At 40.4% G+C, this 18,336-nt stretch overlaps 1 protein-coding gene across 1 annotated transcript in view; it reads right to left on the reverse strand.

Annotated features, from left to right (window-relative positions):
• Window positions 1-17,638, reverse strand: part of CEMIP (cell migration inducing hyaluronidase 1) — a 51,629-nt gene extending 33,991 nt beyond the window's left edge. Inside the window, exons 1-10 of the mRNA XM_010167536.1 lie at window positions 17,563-17,638; window positions 14,542-14,688; window positions 13,723-13,861; window positions 12,710-12,946; window positions 12,170-12,349; window positions 8,053-8,123; window positions 7,229-7,324; window positions 6,483-6,604; window positions 4,134-4,275; window positions 3,120-3,311 (exon numbers count right to left, since the gene is read on the reverse strand). Coding sequence (XP_010165838.1) covers window positions 3,120-3,311; window positions 4,134-4,275; window positions 6,483-6,604; window positions 7,229-7,324; window positions 8,053-8,123; window positions 12,170-12,349; window positions 12,710-12,946; window positions 13,723-13,861; window positions 14,542-14,688; window positions 17,563-17,638 — 1,402 coding nt within the window. The remainder of the gene's footprint in view (window positions 1-3,119; window positions 3,312-4,133; window positions 4,276-6,482; window positions 6,605-7,228; window positions 7,325-8,052; window positions 8,124-12,169; window positions 12,350-12,709; window positions 12,947-13,722; window positions 13,862-14,541; window positions 14,689-17,562) is intronic.
• Window positions 17,639-18,336: the final 698 nt, after the last annotated feature.

The raw sequence follows: 18,336 nt of genomic DNA on the forward strand, positions 1-18,336 counted from the left end.
CTAATGAGTTTGACTTATTTGGCATAATACACTAGCCCATGTCTATTAAACTATTACTAAACGATGAGAGCATCAATTATAATTAAACCTTGGTATGCCAAGTGGCTACCACACCAAATTGTCTGTCTGCAAAGCAGAGGTTTTCTGTCTTTTTTTAAACAAAGAGACTCATAAGTAGTTCAGATCTGACATTTAGGTTTTGTTTTAAAAAAAAAAAATGGAGAGGAAAAAAAAAGTATTTAAAGGGAAATAAACCATCACATGTAGGAATGGTTTTATCATTTGTCTTTCAAAGGGCAGACTGTTGGCATTCTCAGCTGCTAAACTAAACCTCTTCAGAAAATTAGGCCATTCCATTTATTACAAATGACATCCCTCCAAGACCCCATATATAAATGTATCTGTGTGAAAGTCTTTTCTCAGAAGGAGCAAAGCAATCTTGAGTATCTCACATAGCAAAAGGAAGGCAGACATTTATGAGGAACATCTTTTGCATGCAATTAAGAGCCTAATGCTGCCACACAGGCACAGGTTGTGCAGAGGGCTGCTCACCTGAGTGAGGGCTGGAGGCCAGCCCCACTGCTTGCCAGCTATTTTTATGGGCTTGCTCTCCGTTCTCCCTTCACACAATGTTTGAGCCTCTGGGACAAAGGAAGCCCTATTTAACAGTGGGTCGGAAGACTCACAGGTAATTAATTGAACCCCAACAAGTTTCATCAAAGTCAATGCCTGATCATGGGAGATTCATAGACGCATGCCTGCACACAGACAGGTTTCAGTTCAACCCAAGAGCTCAGTGTGGTGGTGTTTCCCCTGCTAATGATGAGTACATCTTGAAGACCACTGCCGTGGTACTGCTGTCCACCTGGCAGGGCATGGAAAGCATGGGCAGGGCTGTGCAGGCTGCTGGCATCATGGAGGGGAGGAGGCATAAAAAACACCCGATCCCTGGCTCATTAGTGCTCCTTATTCTGGCTAATTGCGTGTCATGGCACAGGGCAATGGATGAAGTTACACCATGGCACAGAGCAGCTCAGGGACCTCCTGGCTCCTAAAGGCAGGGGAGATCTCAGCCTTCCCCTAGTTTTATTTCATCTAGACTGAACTTAGAATCAGGCAAATTATTTTATTTTCTAGTGTAAATGTGCTTTTGTTACAAGAAAGTTGGATGTGATTTTTATTACTGGACTAGATTTTGCCTTGATTTATATAATCAGTGAAATCCCATTGACGTCAATGGAGTTGCCTGGATAGAAGTAAGGGCAGACTTTGGCCCTGGTGTTTGTGTCATTTGTGGTAATAACAGGAGTGTCCTAATTCTTCTAAAGAGTAGTTGGAGACCAAGAGCACAATTACTTTAACAAGTGTTTCCACTGCTTCTTCACTTGAAATTCACATGAACATTTTTTGTTGTTTTTAACCCTTTATTAATTTCCTTAAACTAACTTAGTTGCCATTGTTGTAGAAGATAAATGTAATTAAATGAATTTCACAGATCCATTAGATTATTGGAAGCCTAAGAGAACTACTCCTATGTCATTTTTATTTTTACTGACTATCTTCCAAGATCATCTTTGTGATGTGACTTATATCATACTAGTCTGGTATGGTTTTTCCAATGGCTCAAAAATTGCTCAAGAAAAATATTCAACTTGGATGTGTGTCTTCTTTGAAACTGCTAGTCATTTTAAGTCATAAGACTATGATACATTCAAACTGTGAATAACATTTTTCTTGGCTTGATGAACATCTCTCTTTCAGGCCATCTGACAATGAACAGCTAGAGCTCTGAGGTGAGACAGTTGCCAAAGGAAGTATACTGGTACCTTCCAGAAGATGTTGCATCAGAGATAATGGTGAAATAGTTCATTTCACAGAACTGAGCAAACTCCCTGGTGCATTGGATGTTCCAAGTGCCCTCATGGTTTCTCAGAAAGATCTTACTGTAAACGCAGACAAAACCTCTGCCTAGAGCAATTGCCAGTGTGTAAGCAAAAGATAAAGTAACATCCAGGATTTACCACCGGGCAGATGCTGCCTTTGAAATACGGCCTCAGCTGTTACATACTTTTATATTGTAAAATAACTTTTGCTTTTGTAAAGTATAGCAATTAAAAGCTCTTCATTTTTTCACAGAAGAGGCAGTTCATGTGGTATTTCCAATCTCTGTTTATCAATGTGCCAAAATCTAGTTCTAGAAAGAAAAGGCTGCTTCACAGACTCAAGTGGAGATACAAATCTCCTGCTATGGATTTCACTTTTATGCTCATTACAGTAATAGTCTGTATAATCAGTAATACTTCATCATGGTTATGCTACTTAATTGGACAAAGTGTCTGAAGGCCACTTAACAATCATTGGTCTGCAATGTCTTTTCATCAAAAGCAATTTGTTCTGGATTTGAGCTAGTCACCTTCAAAAGAAAAATGCTGTGGCTCTGCAAAGGTTCCTGCTCCTCCTGCTCAGACTAACTCGGGGCAGCACCCTACCGATTCCATCTCCCCCCATGCTGTGGGACAGCAGGACAACTCACTGGCCACTTGACTCCAGAAATGTTTGGTTAATACATCACCTCTGAGCAATGCCCTCTAGAGACACAGTAAAAGAGAAACAGTAGCTTCAGTAGTACAAAACAGCATTTCTCAAATGTAAGATTACAGTTCTTGCTAAATCTAACTTTCTTAGGAAGACAGCCAGCTGCACATTACTTCATAGCCTCACAGTCTCTCACGGCCTGCTCCTGCCCTAGCTCACTCTTCAGATCAGCCGTGCTCATCTCCTGCTTTCTAGGAAGTGATACATTTTCAAATCCAGTTATGTAAAACTGAATATTTCAAATACATGACCTGCATTTGTTTCTCTTAAATAAATATATCCATTCAATACTGTGCATGGGGACAAGAAATGGAGACAGCTATGGAAAGGGAAGGCAGAAAGGAACCAGCATCAAATTAGATGCTTTTCAAGCACCAAAAGCATAGGTTTCCCAAAAGCATCTAAAAATTAGCCATCAAATTCAGGTGTCTTTCAAACCTTTGCAATTCTTCATGGAGTTACCCCAGTGCAAATGACAGAATTTGTGTACTGCAACACCAGCATGACAAGATAAAGCACCTTACCCGCTACCTTGACCTGGGTGGGTCTGCAGGTTCTGCACGGCAGCACTTGGAACTCCTCCGCCTGGTACATGGAGTAGTCAGTGCTTGCAACCACAACCCTGTCTCCGGGTTTCCATGAGCTCACGTCATCCACCAAATTCAGGACCGTGCTGTTCACGTTGGTGTCAATGGTTACCGTAAGCTTTGGTTTCACTGAAAAGCCAAAATGGAAGGGTGGATAATGCAGTTAATCTTATCAGACTGCGTGTTTGCTCCTTCTTTTTTTTTTTTTTTTTTTTTTTTTTCCTGGAACGCCAGCAAAATTCTGATTTCCTCATACAACAAAAAATAGTTAACTCTTCCAAACATGCTTTTTACTGGCTTTGGCTTGGAAAACCAGTAAACAAGAAAGTGTTTTCATTTAGCTGCAAGCAGGTGGAATTTCCACTAACCCCAGAACTAAATTTAAATGTAGCACTTGGTGGCTCATTTTCACCACACCCACTTAGCAGCAGCACTTGTGGGTGCTGGGCACTGTTTTTTACAGCAGCCAAGTGGTCTTTAACATAATGACAGTTTTTTCCAGAAAAACAACTGTCTTCCACCCTTCTTTTCCTGCTGGCTGAATGGCAAAGAATCCTGATGACCTGTCTAATGACCAGGTTAGGGACAGCGGTGCTGGAATTAACAACTACAAAACAAAGTATTACTTTCAAAACCTGTTGTCTTTGCACACTCTGATTGACTAATCCTACCTCATCCCAAAATGCTTTAGCAAAAGACAAGATATTTACAGGAAGGGACTTGCCACGTATTTGCCGTAGCCATGCTGGGTTTTTTAGACACCATCCTGTTGCCTCTGTTAGTGCTCAGGAATTTTTCCTGAGATAAATCTTCATCTGTTTTATCTGTGTTCATGTCAAAGTTTTAGCTTGGAAAATTACTCAAGTTGTTCTTACTCCAAACAAGAGCCAGTCATTTGAAGACAGTATTTCTGCTTTTCCCTGGTCTGTTTTTCAGACATGGAGCACGTACCAGATCTGCCACACAAGAACCGTACTCTATAGTTCTGGCAGCCCTCGCCCGTCTGGTCCTTGCCATGGCACAGAAACCTGTAATCGTGGCCACTCTTGTAGAAAACCTCTGTTGTTAAATCAGCTCCATCAAGCGTCATTGCCTGGAATGAGGATAAAAATATAAAACAGGTGAAACGTTGAGGTGAAAAGATTTCACCAAAACATTGATGCCATCAGAAGAGGCTTTTTCGTTGTTTTGGGTGGTTGCTCAACAGTTGTAGAACAAAACAGGGTGACTGTTAGGTGTACTAACCAGCCAGCACTCCAGCTGGTGCTCAGACACAGCTATTTTGTCCACAAGCTCCACAGATGATTGCTAAGTGCATGCATTTCTCGTATCTATATTAAGACCATGTGCTTTTTTGGGAGGAGTATTCTGAGCTTCACTAACATCTGCCTCGGTGCCCTAGATTTTCTCCTACCATTGGTTTGAGGGCGGATGAAAACACTGGACACAGATGCTTGTACCCAAATGAACTCCTGGTTTCAAGCCTCTTCGCTGCACTTTACTGCATTGCAAGGGGCTGGACTATGTCTGAATCTTGCAGAAAAAAGAGGTGGGGGTCGTATTTTTTCTTTGCGTGGATCAGTCTCTCTAAGAAAAAGACAAAGCTGCTCCAATATCCCTTGTTTTAAAAAGAACAAGAGGTGGCCTTTTCTTACATGCCTGTGGAGCTGCCTTGAGGAAAAAGGCTGTATCTTTCCAAGAAGCAGTGCTATGTAGCCTCTCCTGTGTTCCTGCTGGGGCAATGTCACCCCTCAGGGTCATGTTAAATTTCACGGTCCAGCTCTATAACCTGCAATTCTCTTGACCCTTTCACAAAAATGTGATGCATTGCACTGGGCAATCCAAATAACACATGCATCTTAACAAGGCACCAGGAGATAAGCCATCTTTCAGTGAAGGGTCTGATCCTGATTCTCTCACTCAGGCAGACCTTCCTTTTTAATGCATACATCCCACTGCCATGTATGGGATTAGCACCACCAGCTGCAGGAACGCGCCTCTGGCTGTGCTGCGCTTCTGTTATTATCATCATATCTTCAGTTTTCTTGTATGTAGCATAGCTGGAGCAGGCCAGCTGGTATAAATCAGTGTAACTTGATGAAGGCAATGAGCAACACCAGATTACAGTACCTGAGGACTTGCCCTGAGATCTGCAGGAGAAACTGAAAAATGTCTCGCTTCTAACATACATGGAAAAAGAAGTAACTAACTGCCATTTAACAGTAAAGAAAAAAAGGTTTGTTTCTTGAACAGAAGAACATCTTTCTTGTTTCTCTTTTAATACACATGCTAGAAGGGGCTGTATCACAACAAACATCTGACCCCTGTTCTGAACTAAGTTGTCACTTCTAATATATGTATATGGAAGCAGAAATGAATGTGGATTTGATGAGACCTGGCAGAATATTATAAGGCAGGTTTTTTTCCTTTCTGTTCAAGAGGAGATTCTTTATAACATCTAGCCCTGGAAAATTTCACTCATACTGTCAGAATTCCCATTTACTTCAATAGCCACATTCTTGTGAATAAGGACAATACCACTGGTTCAGAGTTCCCAGGAACCTTAGGTTCAGCCTCCCACAAATATTAAGTGTTTCATTGTCTTTTGCTAGGCAATGCTTCTCTGTAGTTGTTTTACCAGGCAGACATATAAAGTATATGGTGAACACATGAAAAAAGCTTAGTTTTTCCTTTTTTTTTTTTTTTTTTTTTGTCCTTAAAGAGGCTTTTGCAGTCTCAGAAAAGGTTTATGATTTCTCCTCAGCATACTGGCCTGATGGCATAACTATAATATTTAGCCACAAACACAATTCACATTTCTTTCCACAGATTAAAAACAAATTACTTCAAGAAATGTCTGCAAGCTCACCAACGTTTTTTTCCAACCTAATACAGCTGGTAGCTTTACCATCTCATTATATTTTGTGATTAATTTTTTAGGTAGGGCCCATTCTGGGGCCATTTGAAAATTTTGAAATTTTCATGTGGTTTTTTTTTCTTTTTAATCTTCCAGCAGGGAACCACATATTTCATGATAGCATCTGTGCTGTCTGTGACCCCATCTGTACCCCTTTTCATGCCAGAAGCCAGAATTTACTGAAAGGAGCTCAATTCTATAAACTTGTGTCTCATAAGGATACAAGACTGGATACCAGATCTTGTTGGTTATGTAATAGAGCAGTAAAATAATCAACGTCTTTTATTTAGAAACAAAAATTGCCAACAAGCACAATTATTTGGGGGTTCAGTGTAAGTCCAAAGAGGACTTACCGCTCTAAAGCAAGTGGTAAGCTAGCCTACCTGAATGTCAATGGGTTGCCTACAGATTTTATCAGGATGAGCAGCTTTGAAATCAGAAAGCTTCTCCATGTCCTTAGATCTCGCTTTATCAGGCTTCTCAAACCACTCTGTCCATTCTACATCTGGAGACAAGTGCAAACAAGAAAAGTCATTTGAAAGTCAAGCTTAATGAGCACAGCAAAAATGCATGAAGCATAATATGATCTCAGATATCATTCACAAGTTTCTTCACCGATGATCTGATTCCTGCCTCTTCCTGCCAGTCTGTCAGCCACTTTTAATGATGCTGTGAAGTGTAACCAGCCAAGGGAGAACAGAGTTATTAAAAGCTACATAATTGGAGTATGCAGTACAAGCATTATTAATAGGTATGGATTTTGGATCCTCCTTAGCTGCCTTTTCTGATCTTCAGATCAAGTTACGACCGGTTACTGTATGTTGTCTGAAACATGGACATGACGACTATGCAGTCAAAAGAAGTAAGAGGTTGTGTGTGATCTCTTAGATCATAAGAGATGGAATTTCATACCCAGTACAGTAAAGGAAAAAGGATCCCAGTTATTCAGAGAGCCCCGGAGACAATTGGGGAAAGAATCTGTGCGTGTTCTTTACTTGGGTTAACAACGATGTAAATAGCAGCTAGCAAGTCCATTCTTCCCAAAAGGAAAAGTATTGCAATAAAAAGGATGATTCACCCTATTTGTCAGCTGCCTACCACTAAGTTAAATGGTACACAGACCTCTTACCTTGAACCCACTCACTAGTCGAAGAGACGTTAAAATGTTCTCCATTCTCAGCTTTGAATAGTTTGAATACTTTGGCCACAGCTGACCCTTTGTGACCTGTAAAAAAACAAACATTGGTAAAATCACTGAATGCAATCAATAAAAGTCAGAACTTAAAAGGTAATGGTTCACGTGTCTGTTTGCATATTTTGGCTACATTATCCAGAATTAGCCCTGCACAGTTTTTAGAAAAATTTACTGATCTTGGAATGAGGTTCCAGACACTTTTATAACTGCTTGGACAATCAGGAGGAAAAATCTTAAAAAATCAAGAGAGGATAAAAACCTCCTGATTTGTAATATATTGCTATTTTTATTTGATGTTGTAGCAAGCCATGTTGTTAGCTGCTCTTGAAAATGTCATGAAAAGACACAGCCTCAAAAGTCTTCAGCTTGCAAGGAAATAGTATTTGAGGCTACCAAAACAGGATAAACTGATTAAATTTTCAACTAGTGTAAAGTGGGTTTGTTCCATAGCTTTCTGTCTAAGAGAGACAGTGTCTGAGCTCAGTAGAGTTATATGGGTTTACACTGGTGCAGGATCTCACCTTTTGTCCCAGGGTTTGGATAATCTAGGTTATACCCCATTCAGCTGCCTCAGCTGCATTAATAGGAAGAAGCAATATATACAGGGAGTATTCAATTAAATATGTCTAATCATCAATTGCTCACAGCTTCGATGTAATGGAGTGTTAAGTGAAAACACCATTGACCAAATTAATCTCAGCCATAACTCCAATAACTTCCAGAGATAATGTCAAGCCAACATTTTGTGCATGAATTACCTTGATATTCAACGTGATCTTCAACAGAAGAGGAGGGATTTCCTTTAACAGTAATAAAACTCCATGGGTGCCTGGAAAATTAAAATGAGAAATGATGAAGTTATGTCATGTATGAGACGCATATTTTTTTATAGCCCAGTGTTCTTGCATTTCTCAGGGGCACTGCATTCAAAACAGCCTTAATAGTGTGACAGGCAGCTTGGTTAAAATGAAAAATATCTTAACACTCTATAGTTCTCCAGTAAATATGTCAAAAGAGAAGGAAATTTGAAGACAAATCCTTGCTTAATACATTCCTATAACAAGTGTGTTTCGCTTTTAAATGAGTGTTTAAAGAGGCTTGTGTGTGACAGACCCACAGGACACCAGTAACTCCCGAGGAGCCTGAAAAATTTCAATTTTTGTGTATGTGCACACATCCTAAAAAATACAGAAAAAAGCCACTTCTGCTTAAATAAATTTAGCTCATGCTGAAACCTTGTATATCACAATTGTCTTTGGAATGACCCATGAGAATTTCTAATAGACAGACTGGCTGGCAAAGGGCAATAAAAAAAAAACCTGGATATCTAGTTTCCTTATTTCGAACACTGAACAGGGATAAAGGTTTATGAGTGTGAATTGTGTGTTCAAATCTGATCCTATATCAGAAGTAAGTTCATTATCGCTGGATGGTTACTGGTTGAGTAGGTTCAATAGCTATCAGCAACGCTGGAGAATGACCACATGGATGAGTAAGCAATGGAGACAGAGACTAAAATGCCTCCCAGCCTTGGAGGTGAACCCCATTAGTGGAGGTCAGAAGGGAGTTTTATCTTTGAAATAGAAGTAGTTCAGGCATATCTACTCTTAATTACTAACAGAATAACAAATATGCTTTTAGGGTGGCAGGGAGACTGTCACCCCTACCCTGAACTTAGCAAACAGTACCATAGATTAAATCATGTCTCTATAGGTATAAATATCCAGTGATTTCAATTGCATCAAGATTCACCCTTGAGTCTTGCAGGTCACCTTACATTTACCATCTGCTGGTAGAAACAAAGTTATAAACCACTTTGGGACTTCAGAAGAAACCATATACAGACATTGACAGATAGTCACTAAAACACGCACAAATCACCACTGGCGTGAGCCCGGCTTTACTGGGATTCCCAGCTTTGGGGTTGGCAGGAGCAGGCTCCAGGGAACTCTAGTGCACCCCATGCCATGCCAAAGCCCCACGCACACACCAGACACAGCTCCTCAGGGGGAGGCAGTCCCAGTGCCTGTCCTCAGCCCCAGCACAGGATGGGCTCAGTGGAAGCGGTCAGCACAACTGCCTCGGGAGCCTGCCAGCGAGCCAGATGCTCCTGCTGGAAAACTTGCCTGTGCTCCAACTGCCAAAGGCACTGCCGGGCTGTGATCTCCATCCAGGGAGAGAAGGGGGATGGGGCAGGAAGGACACTATCACTCAGCAAGCGAGATGATACTTTTTTTTTTTCTTTTGGTCACCAAATTTGAAACAAATGACAAAAAAGATGATGGCCTAAAAATAATCTCAAAAATAATCTAAAGAATGAGAAGCTATCTAGTTCTGCAGCTCAAGGTTTGGCCCCATTTCATATGTTAAATACTTGTTTCTCAGTTTATTACTAAAAATAGTTTTAAAGTCATTCAACCCTGACACATAAGGACACATGCAATCTCTTTGGGTATATGAGACAAAGGGACCAGTAAGTTCAGAGCCAAACCTGTGATATTTGGATGGGACTCCAAAGAGAACAACTATGTCATCAATTGCAGAAAGGCTTTATTTTAATTTATTAGTAGAAGAAAAAAAAAAAAGCTTATACTTAAAGAGTAACCTCACTTTTCAAAAGGACAACAATAGAGGAGGAATGCAAGATTTTCCTTTCATTTCTAATGTTCTGGAATCAGCAAATAGGCAACTGAAAGAGATGCCAGGAGCACAAAAACATTTCTGGATAAATCAGGATTGCTCATCAGCTCTGCTACAGGAAGGGGGGGTTGCACAACTTCACAATCTGGGTGAATATGGAGCAACTGGACGTAGAAAGGAATTTGTCCATATACACCCACCACCGCCCCAGTTGGAAAACAACCCAGTCTACAGCTGAATAACTTGACTCAAGTAGCACCTCACAAAACGTGAAATAAAAATTTCATAAGCCAAGTTACTGCCTGGGGCTTACGCTGTTGTTGTCTCAGTGATGTCCTTGGTCAGCCCCAGCCATCAGCAGGGAGCTGTGATCTGACAACCAGGATTCAGCGGGACCAGCCAGCAAACCCTGGGTGTTGGGCAGTGAGTGGTGAGAGCGTGGACACAGGTATGTTAGAAAGAAAAATCCATCCAGTATCCTCTGTCAGAGCCTTCCTTTGCCGTACAGGTTAAAGTTTGTACATGTGTGTGTAATTTTCTCATCCTGAACATTTTTATTTTAAGATCTTAAAAAAATTTACGAAAAGCACCGCTCAGGTATATAAATCCTAATTCATGGTTATAGATGTGTCTGAAACATAAACCAATATGTCTAAATCTTGTTACACTAAAGTGAAGTGGGAATTCAATTTCCATAGGGAAAATAACTTGGATATATCTGATAAAGCTGCCTGTCTCCCATTCTGCCATCTAACATTTGTAAATGTGGTCCCAGCTGCCACCCAGCCAATTTTTTTTTTTTTTTTTGAAAGTTAATGACCTTTAATGCTGAGAACCCTCCTAAAAATACAATCTTTTAAATAAGGCACCAAGATGCAGGTATTTTTCCACATACCAGTATGCTGGTGGGAGACAATATTTACCAACTACTACCACACTGTGGTACCCACAATGTCCCTATTATTTATATAAGGAAATATTGTGCTATTTCAGATAACAGCATGGCGAGGATTAGCTTTTTGACTGCAAATAGCAATGCTGAAAGGCACGATTCCATGGATGAATTTCTATAGTATTTCCATTATAAGCATTTACGGCAAAGAAGTGAGCAACTAGCATTAAAACACCACAGCAGCCTAAAAACATCAAGTGCAATTTACTTTTATAAACATGTGTGAAACCCATCAATTTCTTCCTGTTGCACAATTGGAAAAAAAAAAAAAAAGTATAGTGTTAAAAAACTTTTTCTGTTTCTCTAACTTAAGACTTTGAAAAAAACAAACCAGCAGGCTACTGGGCTTTGATATGGGGTCCGGGTAGTTGAGAGCAAGCATCACACTGATGGAGAGAGCCTGGTTTTGGAAACTATTTCTGCAGCCTTGGTTGATCCTTTGAAATGCATTACCTGGTGCACAGGAGTTCCTGTAATATTTGACATGACCTTTTCATCAACCACCTCAAATCTTACTCCATCTGCACATGCCCAGCTGACAGTTGTCTGTTCTCACAGACTGCTGCACTGAAACCCTTCTCCCTACAAGGCAGATTTTTTTCTTTTTTTCATGTTCTGCAGTAACCCTCTTAGTGCCTCTTAAAAAAAATAGCCTACATAAATTCAGATAAACACAGAAAGTATAATGACTACAGTTGGGTAAATAGCAAATATTCTCAACAGTGCGTGTGCCAACACAGATGCTGTATTGGCCACAGAAGTATTTACAATCTACACCATAAATTCATGCTTTTTAAATTTCTGTGCTGCACAAGTCCCCAAATATGTATTGGACAAGCTGAATACATATAGACATACATGTATGTCTGTATGTATTTAGCCAGGGTTCCACAACTATTACTCTACCACCCTTAGCGTTCAGCCCATTCAATCTACTGTGTGTGTGTAGATACGCTTAAATCTTTGGGGGATGGCTTGAAAATGAATTGGAATAAGAAAGTTGTGGCAACAAATCTTAGAAAAACATATTTTTTTAATGTGAATCATATGCAATTCCTCAATCTGCTAATAAAAATACCAAATATAGACACTGAGTGCATCTATCTAATTAACTGCTGAAACTTCACATTGAGATTGAGAAGTTTCCTTCTTTTTTCTCTCTTTTTTTTTTTTTTTTTTTCATGTGAAAGAACTTTATGCCTTTGAGAGAGCGGAATTATTTGGACATCTCAGGAGCATAATAAAGCCTCTGTGCTGGGAGAACTGGCAGGACTGGCACATACCTAAACCCAAGGTGGAGGAAATGCTTGCTGCCCAGTTTGGTCATTGCTTTCCTGGCAGAGTCATCCAAGTTTCTAGATCCTTCATCGTTCACTGCAACCGACAGGATCATGCCATTTGCAACTTTGCCCAAATACTGGGCAAGACGTACACTTTCCTCTTTTGCTCTGTAGGTGTCAAACCTGAAGTGATAAAAACACCCAAAACCGCTTACTTCAGTGAGCATTGCAGCTTTATGTGCTGAAAAGCAAGTGTTATAAAGAACTTTTTTGTATTGTTTACAGTAATGATATTATCCTCTTGTAAAAGCACTTGTCTAACGGGGTATATTAGGGGTTTTTGTTAAGCCAAATTGATTAAACTCTCTAGTTGACAGACTAGCAAGGTACTAACACTACTCACTCTTTGGTTTTGGAGATTTCTGATCTAGAAAGAATTATATATAGATGCAATAAGATGTTAAATGTTCTGAGCTTGCTGAGATGTTGTCCCCAACCTGTTCCCAAAGATCCTCACCTCTAGACAGCTGAAAAGCAACTCACCTATCTGAATGGACAACTGCCCCCGTCTTTGGGTCAATAACATGGACAATGACACCCCGATGGCCCCAGCTCCTTTCAAAGTAATATCCACCTTCTTCCATGCCACCAGGATGAAGAGTTTTGTTTAGGAAAGTCCAGGACAGCTTTTTCTTTCCGTGGATCTCAAGAGTGCCACCCTTACTTACTCCAAGATACTTCTGCCCAAAGTAGGGATTTGGCTGGCTGCCATCATCCGCCCTGCAGCAGGAAGGGAGGAAAGGAACCAGTTTTGGGTTTGTATCTGGCAGTTAAGGAGCCTCTCCTCTTATTCCGCTATGACCCAAGGAAAGAAGTGTCATGATTTGCAATGATAAACTGCTCTCAGAATCAGCAACTGCCCACATTATACAGAAAATAAATTATTTTAAATAATATTAGCAATCACTGAAGACCAGCAGCAATCTGGAACACAGATTATACATGTTATATTCATTATATCCAGGCTAGAGGAGGCTTGAAGCCTAGAATGAATGACACGCTTGTGTTTTTGAATTCTGGAGGAAGTTAGTACCCTAACCAGGAGTTCTAGTGGTTGTTAAATATGAGTTTGGCATCCCTGAAATTCTAAGAGATCCTGTAGCAATCTGCAAGACATAAATGTGTTATCCTTTGGCTCACCACTGTCATGCAGAAAGAAAGGATGTTTACAGAGGAGAATTTTCAGAATACAAGAACTTCTTGGGTTTTAAGCCTATTCTAGAAAATCAGCTTGAGTGGTGGCAAGGTACATGCTGATTTTCTGGCATGCTCAATTACCCCAGTGTTCTTCCCCCCTTAAGATTTGAAAACCAGAACTAAAACTGCATCAATTTTTTACAGTCCATTTAAATTGTTTAAAAAGCTACTGGAAGTTCCACAGAACAATGATGATAAATATATCTGAGAAAATGTAATTTTAAGGAACAGTTTTGTTCCCTGTTGTGGAAGAGAGATCCTAGAAAGTTCTAAGATATTATTTTATCATGCATACATACCGCCCATATAAGATGATAACCACGTTGCTTTGGTAAGGGCATGTCTCACTGCCAATATGTAACTCTCCATCATTTTCAATAAGTATATGTCTGGTACGTAAAATGATAGGCTGCACATCGTCTTTAATGACCAGTTTTCCTAAGTAGAAAAGGTTATGATATTTGCTTTAAAACACAGCAGCTCATCAGATGTTATGATACCATTGTGCTAAACCCAGGGCTAGGGTCTTATCTCCATCTTTGAAAAATTCTACCCATCCTCCCCAAAACAGCTCTCAATACAAATCCTAAAGCTATTACATGCTTTTTATTCAGTCCAATTCTTGATGAATGCAATTAAGATTTGTGTGGAAGAGGACTCATTCAAAACTGAGACAGAACTTCAGAGTTAAGATGAATAAAAGCTATTCATGCTAGCAGCCACCAGCAACACTATGACTCTGTCCATAGAGACAGAGGCACATATGTATCTGCCCTGTCCTGAGACCCTGAGAACACAACTATTGCAGTATGATGTTATCAGGAAAATGATTTAGTAAAAAAATGTTTTTGAAGCAAAGCACAGAAGTAGAAGTAATGAGTATACTGACCTACTTTTGTAAACTCTCCAGAAAGGACAGCAAATAGGTTGATTATAATGGCTAAAGGACAGATAGCATCTCAGCTACCACCCACCCTTGTACTGAATTAAAGCTATGTTTGTCCAGTAGCCACCCACTTCTCAGCAAGAAGCAGGAAGCTCTCCCAGCATGAGACAGTGATTTAAATAGCCACAGTGGGAAGCACACTTCACCCAGCTTTGCCACCAGCATGTTTTACCTCCGTCAGTGATGTGGATAGAGTGCACAGTCGCAGAAGAAGACAGAAGGAGCTTCCTGCCATTACGGATTTCAATGCGGTTTTCTTCGTTGTGGCCTGGGTTCCAGTTTTCTAACTCAGGATCCTTATCAGGACACACTGCTTCTGCTGGGTAGAGATGGGGAATGAAGAAAATTACCGTTTGTTTGGTGCAAGACAGAGAGCTCCATATCTGGGCATCTTTAAAGTATCACTCTCAGTACCCACCTTTGCTGACTCCCTGGAACACAGTAATATCTCAGTGCAGCAGAGTACATGTAGGTTACAACCAAAAAAACCCGAAACGACAGCTTAAGCTGTTTTCTTTCTGTTTTCTGGAAGCATGGAAAAACCCACTACCCAGTGCAAAGGAGTCTTTTGGGGGATGCACTTTCCAGAAAACTACCCAAGAAGAGGCTGTAACAGCCCCTCCTGCAGTGACATTCAGCTCCGTCCATGCCATCCAGACACAAAGCCTTTCACAAGCCCAGGGAAGATGTTGGTGAAAGGATAAAACAATTACTACCTGTAAAAATGCTCCCAAAATACCTGTAAGGTTTGAAAAGCTTTGTTTAATGTAAATATGTTAAAATATGTTGCATAATATGTTTTCACTGGAGATGGAAAGTAAAAGTGCTCAAACTGACATGAAAACAGCAAGCACCAAGGAATTACCAATCCACCCAGTAACAGAGAGCAACAGGAATCTCACAGGAGAGAGAGACTCTGGGTTTGTGAGCTTTTCCAGGCAGAAGCAATAAGGATTCATTCACATTGGGTTCACACATCACCAGTCTCCACACACAAATTTGATTACGGACTGCCATGACGTGTTAGTCTAAACGGCTCTCATACCAAATCCAAGAGTCTCATGTTGTAAGTGTTTACTTAAGATAAAATATTTCCCTGATATAATCTTACTTGATATGTGAGCCTCACATCATACTCTAATCAACAAAACTGTGAGTGTGAGAGTCCCATGTGTGATGCATATTTTCTGAGGGTAGAAACCTTTCTAATCCTAGGAAGCTGAGGTCAGTGGAAGTTTGAACAATGAGCCCTTTGCCATCAGAAAGCATTGGGAGTTCTCACCAGCTCTCCAATTTTTATCCTTTAAAACAAAAACACCATAGGAAAACGACAGAATCCACAAATCCATTATAATAGACATGGGATAAACATCTTGACTTCAGCAGGGTTATGTCTCTGGCACTTAGTATAGTAAAGTTGGGTGGGTTTTGCTTCACAGATACTAATACATCCAGTTAATGGAAAGGACAACGATGTAAATCTGTGCAAGGAAACATATCCTGGTGTAGTTGACATCGAGCTGTTACATGCTGCCACTGTGAAACATGAGGGACATCAGTAATTCCACAGCAAAAATCTGTCCATCCCTTTCAGTTTCCTGTCAGATTCCTCCACCAGCTTCATGTCTTAAGAAAACAATAGAATTGGACCAGCCGCTGCCTTATTGTCTCCAGAGACCCATTAAATACCTGCTATTCAAGATAAGCAAAGGACATTTAATGTGGGCAACATATGCCTTGGCTCTCTGCAAACTTTTTCCATATGCATGAAGTGATCAAATCAGAGAGGGCTAATAATCTACCAGGTAGCAAGTCAAATACTGATAAACATCCAGTGCCTGATTTTGATATCACTTGTGCCAGCTGAAAACTGGAAGTATATCAGTAATGTCAGAGGCACCTTTTCCCATTTAAAGTAATGGAGGAAAATAAGGGATCCTACCAGAATACACACAGAATTAATAAGAGTTGGCAAAGATAAATACCTCAGGCAGGAAATGGGACTTGCATTGTAAATAGATGTTCAAATAGAATTGTAATACACACTGACAACAAATTCAAAAAAAATGAGCTGTTATCCCATGGGAATAAGGATAATAGAAAAATTTGCCCATGATGAGTAGTTAAATAAAACCAAAAGAATTGATTCAAATCTAGAGGTATAATTTATCATCTAGATTAAGTGGACAGGACAAAAGGTTGTTAATTTTTCCTTTTATTTGACTATGCTAGTGTCCAAAAGAGCTTCCTGCAGTCTTAAAAGGTGACTTGTGCCCCCAGAATTCATTTAGAAACAGAGAGGTAGGCAGTGAAGCCTAAGGGGAAATCAAGAGGAATTTATGCTGATGATTGGGATGACAATCAGCAAAAGTCAGCACAAATCAGAACAAAGGACCCAAATTTCCAATTTCATTAACCAATTCATACCAGAGAGCAGCATCCATGCACAGCAGCCGCATCTGCTGCACCAAGGACACCAAAGGGCTGAGCATCTTCTGCCAGCTCGTCCAGGTACATTGTCAGCTTGAATTATTACTAACATTGTCATTTTTTAAATAAGAGTGCAACTTTTACCCAGCACAAGGAATTAACTGAATTATTTGCTTCTTGACCAAAAGGGCCTGAGCATGGCAATGAAGGGTTGCTTCATGCAGTTGCAGCATTTGGAGCAAGACATATGGTCTCTTTGTTTTCAACAAATACAAGTCCCCAAATTAGTTCTATTTAGACTATGCATATCCAGCTTCCCTTTTCCGCTTTCCCTAACCGCTTAGGAAAAGGGCTAGTTGGAAAAGACAAAACCCAAGGGGCAGGGATGTCCCACCCCAGAGCTTTTTGCTCTCCACATCTGTGCTTGGGCAATGCAGCAAACTGCTCCCACAGCCACAGCTATTAGGACCTGAGGTTTCTTTTGTTATTTCTTTGTGGCAGTTTGTTGGATCTGGATTTGTTTTAAGAACGCGTGGCAGAGTCTGAGGGATTCCTGAGGGTACTTTCACCTGCTCAGAAATTTCAATCTTTTGCCAGTCCAGCTGCCCTTGATCAGAAAATGGCTTTTCTCCTGAGTTTTCTCATTCTGTCCTTGACTCTTCTTATTCAAAAAGTCAAAAGCTGCTCAATCTAAACCAGGAACATCTCTATTTAAAAAAAATTACAAACCATGCCCTTTTTCCCCATGTCAGGAAAAACTTACCTGTGCTTACAGAAGAGATTACAAACAGAAGAAAAATGACATTTGCAGCCAGATACTTGGAGGTAGGTAGATCCATTCTTCAGGATTTTCAATTCTCTGGATGGATACCTGTGAAGACAGAATATCAAGCAAATGTCACTTTTTTTCCCCAGCTTATGCAAAAAACATTAGCTACACAAAAAACGTTATATCCAGCTTTAAGCCAGCCCACTTCCACTCCCATTCAGCTCTATGACTGGGAAGACCTTCACCTCACTTTAGGACCAGCCTGAACAGAGCAAGAAACCACGGGCAGCTCCTCACCCTTTGTTTGGTTTAGGATAAACCCACTTGAGAATCCAAATAGGCACTTGGAAAGCAACCACCAGATGTAACCAAAAATGCCTTAGGAATGCGGTATAAACACATCCAGTGTCAAAGCTCTCGAGGGCTGCATATTCACATGTGCAAAAAAGTAATGAAACACAACAGAGAAGGCGTTTGCAGAGTGACAAATTTTCACGAAGTAACCTTTCAATGGCACCTTTCTCCCCCCGTACTACCCACACATTTTTAGCAATGGTGTTTTGTGCACCCCCCAAGATAAACTGTACTCACGCTCCCAGTCTGAAGCATGCAGTTTCTTAGATTTCTGATCCAAGAAAACGTTGTCTATTTAATACGCCAGCCCAGAATTTTCTTGCAAAACCAAAAGCTGCTTTTGAAACCAGTCTACCTAACGTTGTTTTCATTTCTTCAGTAGCCAACCCCCAGCAAAAACAAACAAGCAGTGTC

Source organism: Antrostomus carolinensis, unplaced genomic scaffold (assembly GCF_000700745.2).
Source record: "Antrostomus carolinensis isolate BGI_N321 unplaced genomic scaffold, ASM70074v2 scaffold7075, whole genome shotgun sequence".
NCBI lineage: Eukaryota > Metazoa > Chordata > Aves > Caprimulgiformes > Caprimulgidae > Antrostomus > Antrostomus carolinensis.